This window comes from Rhinatrema bivittatum, chromosome 8, assembly GCF_901001135.1.
Source record: "Rhinatrema bivittatum chromosome 8, aRhiBiv1.1, whole genome shotgun sequence".
In the NCBI taxonomy this organism is placed as follows: Eukaryota; Metazoa; Chordata; class Amphibia; order Gymnophiona; family Rhinatrematidae; genus Rhinatrema; species Rhinatrema bivittatum.
In genome coordinates this window covers 186,871,924-186,886,431 of record NC_042622.1, presented here as the reverse complement: position 1 = coordinate 186,886,431, position 14,508 = coordinate 186,871,924, and the positions used below count along the sequence as shown (strand labels likewise).

Here is a 14,508-nt window from a genome sequence, read left to right as displayed (position 1 = left end):
TTAAGAACATAGGAACATAAGAAATTGTTCTTATGTAATTAGTTACAACAGGTATGAGTGAGCAAATTATTGGTGCATACCTACAGGTGGATATTGAAACGGTAGCTAGCTGGATAAGTAGTACTTATCAGGTTATCTAGCAACCTCTGAACATCCAGTTGTACTCACTGGCCACTAGATAGTTGGATAAGATGTGGGTGGGCAATGGGCTGATTGGGGCGGCACTACTTAGCTGGAGAAGTTATCCAGCCAAGTAGCAATATTTAGCCTTAGCCTGCTCAATAGGAGGTCTAGACTTAAACAAATAAGTATATTTATGCTGCTCAATATCCCATCTAAGCCGCATATGTCTGTCCGACTAACTTAGATAAACATCTAGGCTCTGAATATTGACCTCCTAATGATGTTTATTTCTATCCTTTATATTCTGTACTGTTCTGTTATTTTGTTCTTCACCAGTAGTTCTTGTATGGTGCTCTGGGTAAATAATAAAAGTATTTATATCGCTCTGTATACACACACATGCACATATACATGTGTATATCCCCATAAGGAGAGTCATGTGGTTCAAAGAAGATCACATGACTAAAACCAGAAAGGTCTATTGCCCTTAAAGAAGATAGTAACTCCAGAAGCAGAGCAATAGTTGACATGGTGATGCTATTAAAAACTCTTCTCTGTGCTGTTAGGAGCTAGGACCATTTCATAAAACCACTAGAAAAAGGTCAAGCAACAAGTGGCCGAACTGATGAAGGGAGGAGAGCTCTTGAAAGTTAGTCATAAAGGTAATCCAAGAAAAAGGTCTCACCTACAAATCTGTTGATCGATAATGGGGGGGGAGGGGGAACCTTCCTTCCCCCCCCCCCATTAGCAAACCTCCCTCCCCATGCGCTAGTTTCGCTCTAATAGTGCATACTGCTACTGTTCCTAGTTATGTTATGTTATATTATCCAAGTTGTTCACTCCCTTGTTTATTGTAAGACATATGTTGTCATTGTTTTCTACTTGTTATAATGTAAACCGGAGTGATAAGTAATTCTGTTACCTGAACTTCAGTATAAAAAAAAGTTATAAATAAATAAATAAATAAATAAATAAATACATTTCTATACTGCAGGACTTTATAAAAAAAAAACTGTAAATGGATGCTTTTATTCAAACGTAAAAAGCTCCTGGAGCCCTTCCTTGATAGGAGTCTAGTGAACTCCAGAGGCACAACTGCTCTCAGTCATTGACCCTGAAGAATACACCTCTCTGTTGATCACTATGCTGGCCCTTGGAGGCAGTATTTCTGACTCCATAATCTCGGTTGCCTGCCACCATTTGACGAAAATAAATGCCTAATTTTCCATGTAGTGTATCTATCTATCTTTATGTATATACATATAAGAGGAATGTGCCTGGAAAACATTTATTTATATATTTATTTATTTTGTGTTTTGTTTCATTTCGTGTTAGTGACCGAAATGAAACAAAATGACATTTTGGATGGGAAGCAACAAAACAAAAAAAGAAAAGTTATTTCACTGTAAAATGAGAGCACATTCCTAATATTATTTATAGATATAGGTATTTCTTTAGTTCTGTAACTGAGTTTTTTAAGTCTGGGCAGCAAGCAGCTTGTTAATGGTGTAGACACAAAACATAAGTTGCCAGGATATCTTTATGGAATGTTTGTTAGAATAGGATTTTTCAATTACAGAGTGCTACATTTTTCCCAGAGTATTTAGGATAAATTATACATTCTGTATTGCTGTAATTAGCTAGCAGAAAACAATGGACATAAAGTTATAGCACAATGATAAAATAGATTCTGCAAGCTGTTTTTCAATGGTATACAAGTTAAGCTGTAAAAAAAAAATAAAAAAATAGGCTAATCTGTTTCTGCCCACCCTGATGGTGCTGGAAACCTAAACCTGTGAAGGAGAAGCAAAACAAGAAAATAAAAAAAATAAAAAATTTGCACAAGATTTAGTGAGCCACATTGTGTTTTTCTGCAAAAGCTTTCACGCCAAAATCTTTCTTGTGAAAGAGTCAAAATCTGGTAAAAAGAGTAAGTTCTCGCAAAATGAATAGTGACTTCTTGCAAATTTTCATTAAAAACAAAATCACTAGGACATTGAAACTATGCATCTATGAGCTGGGGGTGGAAACATTAAGATGCAAAATGGTATTGCTTGCACATAATTTTTTAAAGGTGGGCACGCCCATTGTTTATTCTTGTTTGGATTTTGGCATAAAAAAAAAAATGCTTCCATGTGTCTGGTTTACTCACTGCTGCTCGGCTTTGGCCCGGTCCTCCAGGAAGAAGAGAGCGGTGGCCAGGAAAAACATCCCTCCCAGTACCACGACAAAGGGGCAAAGCATCAAGGCATATCCCAGGCTCAGGAATTCCCAGAGAGCAGACTCGGTGGTGCTTTGCTGTATCAGGTCCGAGATCTGGGGAAAGAAAGAGAACAAAACAAAAACACAAGTCTCGCTGCTTGGGTCAGCCAGGATACAATTTACCGGAGACACATAATGTTCTCACCAAGAGTTGCCTAATGAACCTATGCAGGGGTTCTCCAACTGGAAAGGTTGTGTTTTGTTACTCAGCGTCAAATGTCCTGTGCGTGATCCAGACTACTTAAGTCAGTATTGTTTTTCTCAGAGCAAAGGTGACATTTGAAATGAGAACAAATATACTAGGATTGTTGGCTTCTGTAGCCAGGGCCTTTGGCTGTTCCTATTCTTTTCCTTTCCGCTCAATTTTTTTTTTTAGTCTAACCTGAGATGCTGCACCAGACCAGCTGACCGCATCACCACTCCAGTGCCTGCATTATTCTCTGAAGATGCAACGGTTCCTATTTTGTGGGTCCCGTATTTCTAGGGGAATGAGCTGAGCTAGTCTAGTCGGTCCTGGATTTAACCTGCTGCCTCCTTGGAAATGGCGTCCTCCTGCTTTTGTTATAGAAATCGAGACTTCAACACCTTGCATGCACTGGGTCAAACCCAGGACTGGATCAGCTAACCTCCCCCCCCCCCCCCCCCCCCCCCCCCCCAATGACATGGCACTATATTGTATTTTGATCAGAAGCATCAGCTAGGACATATTTTGTATATCTTCTGCATAGTAACTTTGAGGTCAATATTCTAAGGCATTTAGCTGGAGATATCTGGCTAAATGCCGACTTTTGAATATTATCTGGCTAAAATCTAATCGAATAAGTAAAGGGGCGTTTTGGGAGTGGAGGCGAGTTAGCTGAATCAGTTATTCAGCTAACTGTAGACATTGGTAAGAAAAGGGTTATAGTTGTCCTAGAGCCTTTTCCTGGATAACTTTTCCTTTAGCCAGCTATATTCAAAGGATATAGCCAATGAAGTGCTGATGCTGTTAAAAAATTTTTTTTTTAAAGTTGCAGTGTGAGCCTACAGGCCTGATCCACCCCACCCCAGTGACATAACTAGTGCTGCTGGTGGTTGAGTCCCTCTCTCTCCCTTAAGCCCCTAAAATAACACTTAAAGGTAGTGGGCCCATAGACCTACACCTGCCCTCCCCTCCGCAATCAAAGAATTGACTGTTAAGTAATGGCGTGGCGAGCGCACTCTTCCCCCTCCTCCAGTCAACCCTCCCCAAGCTCTCTTGCCCCACCCAGAATTCCCCATACCTCTAACAGCCGCCGGGAGAAGACGCGCCCAGCTCCCAGCACATTCAGAGTTGCTGTGATGGCAACTCTGGTCATGTACGCAATATTTTTAGACTTTTGCCTACTAAATTTGGAATACCATCAGCTAACTTTTGGGACCAACCTTTGAGACCATTTTAGGACTACCTTGTAAGAAAGTAGCTCCCAAAAATCGTTTACATATATAACATGGAACTATTTTCCTGTAACACTATTGTTTAAAGCCCGCCTTCTGCCACCTAAAAAAAAAAAAAAAGGTAGGGCAAGGAAGACCAGAGTTTCTGTTAGTTTTGTCTCTGCTCCTTCAACACAGCCTGGGCACTCCTAGGTGAGTTGCTGCTTAGTGACCATACGTTTTCCATATGGTTCCTGGAATTCCTGTTGTGGGCAGTGGTCTGGCTCCTGTTTGGACACTGAGGCTCACCATCATGCTTCTCTTACACAGAATAACCGACTCACATCAGTGACTAGAATGACTTCCTCAAGACACCTTTGCTATGGGTCTGTAAAGTGACCATATATTCAGGCAACGTTCTTCTAAGCTCATTTGGCACTGACCTGATGAAGGGAACAAAACTCACGCAGACTAGTCATATGTATTAAGTTAGTGCGGTCGAAAAAAAAAAAAAAGGTATTGCTTGCCACTTCTGGATTGACCTCTGTTTCTATGTATTTAAATGGACTTGCATGGGGACAGCATTACTTCATGTGAGCCTAAGGTAAATAACATACTTATTTGACTGTAATGTCTGGTAAACAATTATGCGCAGTGAGCAGTTATCTTGTAGACAGCTGCTGAGGGATCATTATGTACAAATCGTGCCCCACTTACAAATCCGATGAGATAAGGGCTTCCAGCATCTCCCAGGAGGTGAGACGTGAAACTCTGCAAGGCCACGGCGGTCGCTCGACGCGTGGGAATGACAACATACTAGAAATGGAACAGAGAGAAAGAGAAGTGAAGTATAGGTGGACACACTGCCTTTGTCCGTAATAGCCATGAAAGACTTAAGCTGCCTTGATGCACCTGTGGGGCAGCACTTTGGTGACGCTGGAGTAGGCCGCATTGAATTAGTAGTGCTGGAAGAGTGAAAACGAAGCTGTCACTGACATTCACTAAAGTAAAGGGGGGTTTCTAAAGGGAGAATTTAGAAAATTGCAGTAGTTTTGATCAATGATAAAGGCTCTGCCTCTCAGAAGAGCTGGCAATTCTTCTCGTGAGCATTTTGGACCATCACCCAAACTTTTCTGTCTGCACCGAAACCCTAGCAACAAAACTGCACGGATCCCATTCTGTTTTCACCCAAGAAAGGAATTCTTCATGTTATATGGGACTTATTATTTTTTTTTTTTTGTCTTTTAGCATCAGGATAAACATCAGTTGCTGGGCTGGGAAGAGAGTGGTAAATTACAGAGCTGGAAATGTATTTTGCCACTGAAATAGAGCTTAATGCAAACCATGCCTGCTAGTTACACACATTGGAGAGATGGGGAGGGGGGGGAGGGGGAAGTGGGGTGAGGCAGCCACACTACTGGATGTGGCAGAGCGGGGGATGTTCCTGGCTACCAGGGACTCCAGGTTGGTTGACTCAGACATTTTAGGATGTGTGGGAAAAGTCAGTGACACGTAGTTGGTGAACCTCGCTTCTTTAAATAGAGTTGGGAGAAGACCGTGGTTTTATTAGTACACTTTGTCTGTTGCTTCTGCTACCAGAAACGCATGTGTGCTGTCCTTGCTTGATTGCACGGCAGCCAAGGACACAATTTCCTTTCCTGTTTCATGGAATGGTGCCAAAGACATAGCCCTCTGTTTATGTGGAACCTTCACAGTGAAATCCCATTGTTTTAAGGTATTATTCCTAGCTAAATAGCACTAACAGGGAAACAATAGGCCTAGGATGGCTTCAAGGCTGCCTGCTGGCTGGGCATCGCCAAGATTTAGTTTATTGTGATAAAGAGATAAAGCATTGAAATAATAGTGAATATTATGGCAGATAAAAGCCCATCTAGTCTGCCCAACTTACTCCCTGAACTAAGATCTCAACCACCTACAAGTATGTGAACACACGCACACAGACCCACTCATACATGCATGTGTATAGGAATGATGATACTGACAAACTCTTTGAATCCCATGTGGATTGGTTTTCTAGAACTGTTCTAAACTCCACATGGCCATAGACCTCAGTGCAAAACTGGGGATCATACAACCAATTTCTGCACTGCAGAACTGACACCAGAAAACTGTGGACCCTCTTATTAGGAACATTTATAAAACCATTTCTAAACTCTTTAAACATCCGGATCTAGATAAGAGTATGACCAGGAAGACTGCACACAGAATCCCTCCGTATCACATCCAGAAAATGTAAGATGGCAACTCAACATGGACACTATCTAATGAGGAGGCAGGCTATGTCCAGAGCCGCTCAACCTGAACCTACTGCTTGAAGGTGTTTTCAGAATACAAAAAGCCAATGCAAACAGAAACTCTGAACGCTGAAGGAGACCCTGGGGACCAATGATTAAAACGTTGCAGGCATTTAGTTTATATAGGTAGCCTAAAATCCTTTTTTTTTAATTAATTTTTATTTTATAGGAGTGTTCCCATTATTTATTTTAATTACATTTCTTTACTGCCACTCCATCAGAGCACCTACAGCAATTTGCAAATCAAATCACCACAAATTTAAATGTGGTACAAGAATAACAGAAGTTCCCAGTAGAGGCTCTGTGGTTTTTACCAGGTTGTCTCTTCTGCATTTCATATTTCGGCATTGGATTTGGCTTCCTTTATTTGTCATTTACTATTTTCTACAATGACAAATTTCAGAAATCTCTATTTTAAGATAAGAAATTGCCAAAAGAGCCTTTTAAAAAGCAGCATTCACACAGAACACCTGCTACAAAACTTCATTCAAGCATCCTATGTCAGGAAAACTGGTCCCCTTCCATCCAGATTGGCACAATCTGTTCCACAGAAAATCCCTAGTGCCTAGAGTCTCAGAATCGCATGCTTTCTTTGTGTACTGTGCTGTGCTGGCACCTCCAGCGTTTTCAAAACCTCAGCATCACATGCATTTCAGTCTTCAACCAAATTCTTGAAAATTCAATAGAATCGGTCTGAATGGCCTTGGGGAATAAAAACCTAGGGGGCCCATTTTCAGTTGCTCTCTGGCCAGCAAAGTTAGCTGAATAAACTTATCCAGCTGACTTGGGGGGTCATTTTGTAAGCGTATCGCACGCGAAAAGGGACTTTTCGCGTGCGATACCTAGATCGGGGCGGAGTCGGGGCGGTGTCAGCACCGGAAGAGGAGGAGTCGGGGGGGTGTCGGGCCAGACGCCGTGGAAACGTCACTGACGGCGAAAAGGTAAGGCCCCCTTATCGCCGCCAGTAGCGAGCCCATTGGCACCACCTTTTACGACGGCGCTATTGGGTGCGAAAGCCGGCAGCGATAGCACCGCGGTGGTGGATCGCTGCCGGCTTTCGCAGGCCCCCCGTTAGCGCCGGGATTCACAAACCGGTGCGAAGAAAGAAAGTCCAGCCCTTAGGCGGGACACTCAGAGGCACAGCCTCACCATTGAATATACCCAACTATCTTAAAGTTAGCTGGGTAAGTTTATCCAGCTAACTTTAAGACTACTCTGTGGCATGACCAGAGCAAGCTGGATAAGTTATCTGGCTAACTGTGAATATCGGAGTTAGCCAGTTAATCTAACCCCACCCAGAAACACCCACTAACTGCCTCCAAGTTATTTGGCTAAGTTTTATCTGGTTAACTACTTAAGCCAGATAACTCAAATGTGGCCAGCCAGCAGGAATTTACAATTCTCGCCATTTGTCCGGCTAAGTCCAAACTTAGCCGGACAAATGTTGCTAAATATTAATTTCTTGGAGCCCAATTTTATAACATAGTGCTTTGGAATGATGTCCTTTTCAAAGCAGACCTAGCGTGTAAGTCCTCTGTGAAAATTAGCGGGTACACACACAGACCCTTGTGTAGCATATACAGGCGCACGTTTACCCTTGCATGGAAGCAGTGTAAATATTCACCAAGTACATTTATATGTGTACTTCTGATTTTAGAAAGTATACACATAAATGGTTTCACCACCGTAACTCCACCCCCAGGTATGCTTGAAATTGCTTCTATGCATACTTTTACATGTACAATCCTGGGGTCATTTTCAAAAGACCTATATACACATGTAAAATGGAAGTTTACGCAGTATGTGCTTTTGAAAACTCAGTCCTTAATACAAGATGTGACCCTATTAGGGATGTGCATTTGTTTAAAATTAATGTGCATCCCACACCAAATGGAGCCATTTTCATTTTATTTCATGAAATTCAAAAAGAATTGAAAAGCCTGCAAAAAAAACCCAAAAAATTTTCAGATTTTTCATTTTGGCAGATAGTGCCCGCTATTCTCTGAAATGAAAAATCTGAAAAAACAAACAAAACCCCTATCCAAAATGAAGTTTGGCCAAAAAAAAAAAATAGGCTGGAAAACAAAATAACCAAACCAAAGCAAACATAATTTTGCCTGCATATCCCTAGACTCTATTATGATTGGACGGCTGCCTCAGTTCTGCATCCCTACTTCTTACAATCCTGGAAAATGTCTTCCAGTGTCTGCAACAACTCTCATGAGTGGAGCAACACAGAAAACCCAACATTCAGCTTTTCAAGTCCTGCAAAATACATTTTTATTCAGTTAAGACACCACTGAAGTGCACGCTGTCAGCTGCACCACATCAAGCTCATTACCAGCCTTACCAGACAACTTTAGTGCTACTTTGGGTTTTAGTGATTTTGCAGGCAATTTGCAAACCTAGTTGATAAAACCTGTTTTGTAATTAGCATTCCCCTAAGAGCTCCCTCAGTGCTCCCCATCACATTGAATTATAAGGAGAATCGAAAAACCACAATTACAAACTGCAGTGCTTTGGGAGCAAATGTGCTTCTGGGAATATGGCCATTTGTGTTTTCCAAAGTGTTGACACTACTGCAGAAAGTGAAGGTCAAAGGTGCTGCAGGAAGACCACAGGAAGCGCTGCGTTTCAAAGATTCTGCAAATGTGTTGCCATTCAGTGAGAAGGGTTTCTCTTGCTGCCCCCACCCCCTAACGCAATGGCGGGATTAGCGTCTATTTAATGCGCGTCCGACGCGGAGTGAATGAGATAGCGCACATCACATGCAAACGCACACTCTCTGGTCTGTGGCAGGCGTTAATAGCTGAGCACACTGAAAAAAGTACAGAAAAGCAGAAAAAACTGCTTTTCTGTACTTCTTTAAAAGTTTAAAAAAAAGAAAAAGAAACCCTCTGCCGGCCTCTTTGAAGACTGTCGCCGATATGCTCAGCGCCGGTTTTCATAACCGGCCGGCCGCATTATGAAAACGATTTTCATAGCCGGTGGACTGCGGTTATGAAAACCAACGCCAAGTTTATCGGCGTCCATGTTCATAACCGGCAGACCGCCGGTAACCGTGCGGTCGCGCTAGCCAGGAGGCGCTAGGGTCGCTTGCACGACCTTAGCGCCTCCTTGCTAACGCGACCCCCTAATTAGCGTCCCCTTTGTGGGCGCCATACGCACATTAAGAAAGCCCCACATAGAGTGTGTGGGGCAAGGATTCAGTTCTCACAGCTTTACATAAAATGGTCCCTGTCTTCCATTAAACTCCGCTTATTAACCCACCTTTGAGACTTTTACTCTTTTCCTCGATTCCCCCACCCCCCAGTGCTATCTCACGTCTTGACCAGACTGTAAGTTCCACAGACCAGAGAGTGTCTGTAATACGTACACTTTGGAGCGCTACATACACGTTTAGTGGTGCAGCTGCCTGGGCCCTAGCTGACTGCTGACGGGACCAGCAAGCCACAAAAATGTAATTTGCTCTTCCAAGCTTAGAACATTACTTGTGGTGCACTCTTGGTTTCTCTTTGTAGCAGTAAGTAGCATGACCCTCTGGATCTTGCTTGGGCATGCCTCTCGGCCCTAACTCCAGTGCCATTTTCTGCATCAGATTCAGTGTCTCTAAAAGAGTGTGAAATCTGAAACGAATTTAAAGCCGCCACACCTAAACTTTGAAACTAATTTGGCGTGTGGTTCGAGCCAACAAAATCAAGATTCTTCTTCACTGTTTGGTTCAAATGATTACAACAGGGGATGTTCCTTAACGAATGCATTTATGACAGTCCCTTTCTAAAGATTTTCTTTTTGTATCATAGTTTAGTTTGCATCAAGCTCCAGGAGTCTGCAGATGGATTTTCACATTTATTTAAAATGATTTATCACTTGTTTTGATTGTTCCTCATTGGTATTTTTAGTACTTCTATATTTTTGTTTTCATAATTGAACCCCTGCAATGATGATTATCCAATTATGGCTGAGTGAGTTCAGGAACCTAGCAATAAAATAATTTACTCCATGTTCCAAAACTCCAGAAATCCAAGACGTCCCTCCATGCCTAAATCCGTGCTTTAACCAATGGACTACCCTTTCATCTTGTAAGGTATAGCTGTGACAGAAACATCTGACAGAATGGCCAATAAGGTTGCATTAACCTGTAAGGACTGATCTCATAGTTCCCTCTATCAGCTACTAAACATAAGGCAGTACGCTCATTTATATTCTGTTAATTTGTATAAAATGTATCTGGAATATTCTACACTGAAACATTTTGTTTAAAAAGTCAATAGAAGCAATAATGAAGTTTTGCAAAATCAATTGGAAGGGTCTCTTTTATTTAGAGTTTTGCCTACATGACTTTCTCTTCAGCTTCAATGCAAATCCCAGTTGGCAATTTGCAATCTCTTTTCTGTTCTTGAGACACAAGAAAGGGCGCGGAGTACTAGGGATGTGCAGCAGGGACGGATTCATCCGATTCGGTATTCATATTCGTTGGGACCCAAATCCATTGCATCTGTTTTCAGGGGATCCCGATTCATCCATTAGTTACATATGGTATTCATTTCCCATTAAAGTTGAAAAAACCCCCATCTTAACCCTTTAAATTGAATTAACTACAACCCCCCACCCTCCTGACCCCCCCAAGACTTGGCAAAATCCCTGGTGGTCCAGCGGGGGTCCTGGAGCGATCTCCTGCACTCGGGCCGTTGGCTGCCGGTATTCAAAATGGCACCGATAGCCTTTGCCCTTACTATGTCACAGGGCTACCGATGCCATTGGTCGGCCCCTGTCACATGGTAGGCTTGGCAAAATCCCTGGTGGTCCAGCGGGGGTCCTGGAGCAATCTCCTGCACTCGGGCCGTTGGCTGCCGGTATTCAAAATGGCGTCGATAGCCTTTGCCCTTACTATGTCACAGGGCTACCGGTGCCATTGGTCAGCCCCTGTCACATGGCCCGAGTGCAGGAGATCACTCCAGGACTCCCGCTGGACCACCAGGGATTTTGCCAAGTCTTGGGGGGGTCAGGAGGGTGGGGGTTTTATTCGTTAATGATACGTTGCATTCGTGGGGGTTCGCCATTCGTTTTGGGACCCCATGAATGCAACGAATAGGGATCTATACGTTGCGGATTGCGCATTCGTTCAAAACGGAATGCATATCCCTACGGAGTACACCAGACCATGGAGTTGTAATTAAACCATATTGGCTATGACGAGAACACAAGGACTTTTTTTTTTTAAGATAGTTAAACTACTTTTTAAAGATATTTAAACTACAATTACTTTTCCTTGCTTAAATTTTAGGGAGCATTAGGGAGAAAGACACTGCTAAAACATCACCTCAATGCTTCCAAAATATATTAAGTGGTCTGTTAATAGCCCAAAGTGCATCTACAACTCAACAGTCAGAATCACACAAAGTGCTGGAAGACGATCAGGTGTGGAGGAGCAGCCTAGCGGTTCGAGCTGCGAGCTGGGAACTAGGGAAGCCAGGATTCCTGCTGATGCTCCTTGTGACCTTGGGCAAGTCACTTTACCATTCATTACCTCAGCTACAAACTTAGGGCCTGGTTTGCTAAGGTTTTTCTCCCATTCTATGTCTATGGGAAAAATGCTTAGGAAATGAGGTCCTTAGACTGTAAGCTCCCTGGAGCAGGGACCTTCCGATTGTACCTGAAATTGTAACTCACCTTCAGCTTGGATTTGGAAAGATCCTCATGCAGGAACCGCTTTACCTAACAAATCCCATACAGACCTTTGCCTAGGCTGCTTCAAATGCCCAGATTCCGCCCCCTTGCCAGGTGAATAGTTCTGCCACTTAGCTATATGCCCAGGCAGAAAGTTCTTGCTCATGTCTAACCTAACCTTTTCCTATGGTAAATTTTAGCTTTTGCCTTGCAGTTGGAACCAGTGCTGGGATCTGGCACCATGAGATTTGTTTTGCAGCTGCCCTGGGTATCCCCTTGTTTTCTATGCCTCTCCCTCACTTTAGATCCAGCATTGCAATAGCAGTTCTTGGTCAGGGATCATGTAATCATTGTCTTTGAGTCTAGCCACTGTGGACACTGCGAAGTACTAAAGCACGCATAATAGGGATCTGTGCAGCAAAATGTTTCATGTCCGTTTTTTGTTTCGTATCGGGGAGGGGGACTCATTTTTTGTTTTTTTTTTCAGTTTAGCACATGCTAAATTATTTTAGTGTGCACTAAACCCATTTAATGCATGCTAAAACCCAAAAACGAAACTGAATGAACATTTTTGGGGGAGGGAAGATAGGGGTTTCCTGTCAACGATATGAAACAAAATATCAAATGTCGTTAATGTTTTTATGTCATCTTTCAAATGACAGCGGATCCCTAATACATAATTTCTAATGCAGGAACCCGGCAGTCAGCATAAAGCTAAATAGAAACACCCCCTTAATAGCATCCGCTGCCGGCTTGAGGAGCAGAATTTGGTCCTGGGAATCATACTAAGTCTTCTGTCTGAATCCCTGGACCAGTCCTCTTCTGTCTATAAGCAGACTAGACATACATATGTCTGTGATACATTAGGTAAAACGGATCCTGCATGAGGTTTTGATTTACTCACCTTTCTAAATGGTAACTTAAGCCTATCACTCTCATCCTATCCCAAGCTGAGAGAGAATGCAAAGGATATCTCCACCCTTTAGATAACCTCCCTCTCATATATTTGAATTTGAGTTCCTGCACTCCTTGGCCTTCTCCAAATGCAGTTACACGCCTCCAAGTGACTCCCGCATTTTTCCTTCCAACATAAGCTATTTTACATCCCATCTATTGTAAATCCTTATTACACTTTTATGCTTAAGGCTAAATATTATTTTGTCTTCTCCTTGAGGTTTTAAAAAAATCTGAGATATATGTTTTGTACGCAATTGTTTATATTGTTTTTTATTGAAATTATATATGTTTTATTGTATCCTGCCCCAGACTACTTTGAAAAGGCAGGTAGCAAACACTTTTAAACAAACGAGACAGTATTGACAATTCCAACAGATAAGTGTTAAAGTGATAATGTGAAGGGCATTTGATTGTCGTTAATGCTCCAGTGAGAATCTCTTAATTCAATGAGCCATTAAGTGGAAGAAATATGCTCTTATAACCCTCCCTCTGACATTCCTAACGTAAAATCAAACTGCAGTGCATGTTCTGTGTGTTTCAAAGGAGCTGGACGAAGGCCAGCCAGAACACAGGATTCCCACCTGGCCTTCATGCTTGCCCTGTCGAGTTTTTATAATGTTATTAAAAGAAACCACTACAAAAGTGATTTCTGCCTACTGCCAGAAGAGAGTGAAGGCCTTTAGGAATATGCAAAATGCAAACAAATTATAAAGAAAGATCTTTCTGAAGACGTCAGAAGCTAGAAAATCTTTCACAGTTCAGACTCACCATTAGCATGTCGGCTGTTATGGCCCAGTTGGAAAACAGAAGGGTTTCTCCCACAAATATGCAAATCTGTCATTTAAAAATAACCCAAAGGGAAAAAAAACCCAGTTAATATCATAAATTATTTTGCTCATATGTTTTATTCCTGTGTCTGTGCCTAGGAATTTAGTAACATTTTAAGTAGAAAGAACATGGATGCTTTAACATAAATTTAATATTTTCTACGTATAAACTCTTTATGTCTCTCCTAAAAAAGTTATATATATATATGAATATATAGACATATACTCAAGGCCAGATCAAGGTGACATGCACTCAATAGGCAACGAGGTTGGGGAGGAGGGGGGAGAAGTTAATCCTCCTCCCCCTCCCCCTGGGAACGATCCCTCCTGTCCCAGGCCTTCTCTCCCACCCTCCTTCTGGACTTCAGATTGCAGCAGTGACTAAAGATTAAGAAACTTCAGCTCGGGACCTTGCGCAGCCCTCGCCCACTGACAAGACCTGGGTGGGTTTCCATGCCCCTTGCACAGGTTTTCATGGTTACAGACTGATCAGCACGCGAGGGGTTGCTTAAGGCCCCGCGCTGATCTTTCTTAATAACCAGTCGCTGCCGCGTCCTGGAGCTGGCGCCGCTGGCGCAGAGGACTGGTGCCATGGAGGCGGCCTCTGATAGAGGGCATGGCAGCGGCGGTGACGCTTCGACGTCCGGACGAATTTGGCCCGGAGCCAGATGCCCGCATTGCCTGTGCCTAAATCCAGCCTGTGTATATCACTCCATTACTATTGCTTGCATCAGCTTTCTAGGAATTACTTTTGGTGGATCTTACCTTGTTCCCTGTCACAAACCATTGTGAAATTTGGCTTTTGGATTCCAAGAGACTTTTTTTTTTTTTTTTACATATGTGTTGACTATGTATTCTGTTTAGTGATATTTAAAAAGGATTTTATGAGTACCTTTCATTGCATGCCATGTCATGAGTTTTATTAGTTTTAGTTTAGGGTGCAATAGAAATGTATATAT

The 14,508-nt window shown here is 42.5% G+C and overlaps 1 protein-coding gene across 2 annotated transcripts in view; it reads right to left on the bottom strand.

Moving 5' to 3' along the window:
• SPNS2 (sphingolipid transporter 2) overlaps positions 1-14,508 on the bottom strand; it is a 184,680-nt gene that overhangs the window by 26,257 nt on the left and 143,915 nt on the right. For both annotated transcript variants that reach the window (XM_029612089.1, XM_029612090.1), the window contains exons 9-11: positions 13,491-13,556; positions 4,498-4,596; positions 2,276-2,439 (exon numbers count right to left, since the gene is read on the bottom strand). In XM_029612089.1, the coding sequence (XP_029467949.1) occupies positions 2,276-2,439; positions 4,498-4,596; positions 13,491-13,556 (329 nt within the window). The remainder of the gene's footprint in view (positions 1-2,275; positions 2,440-4,497; positions 4,597-13,490; positions 13,557-14,508) is intronic.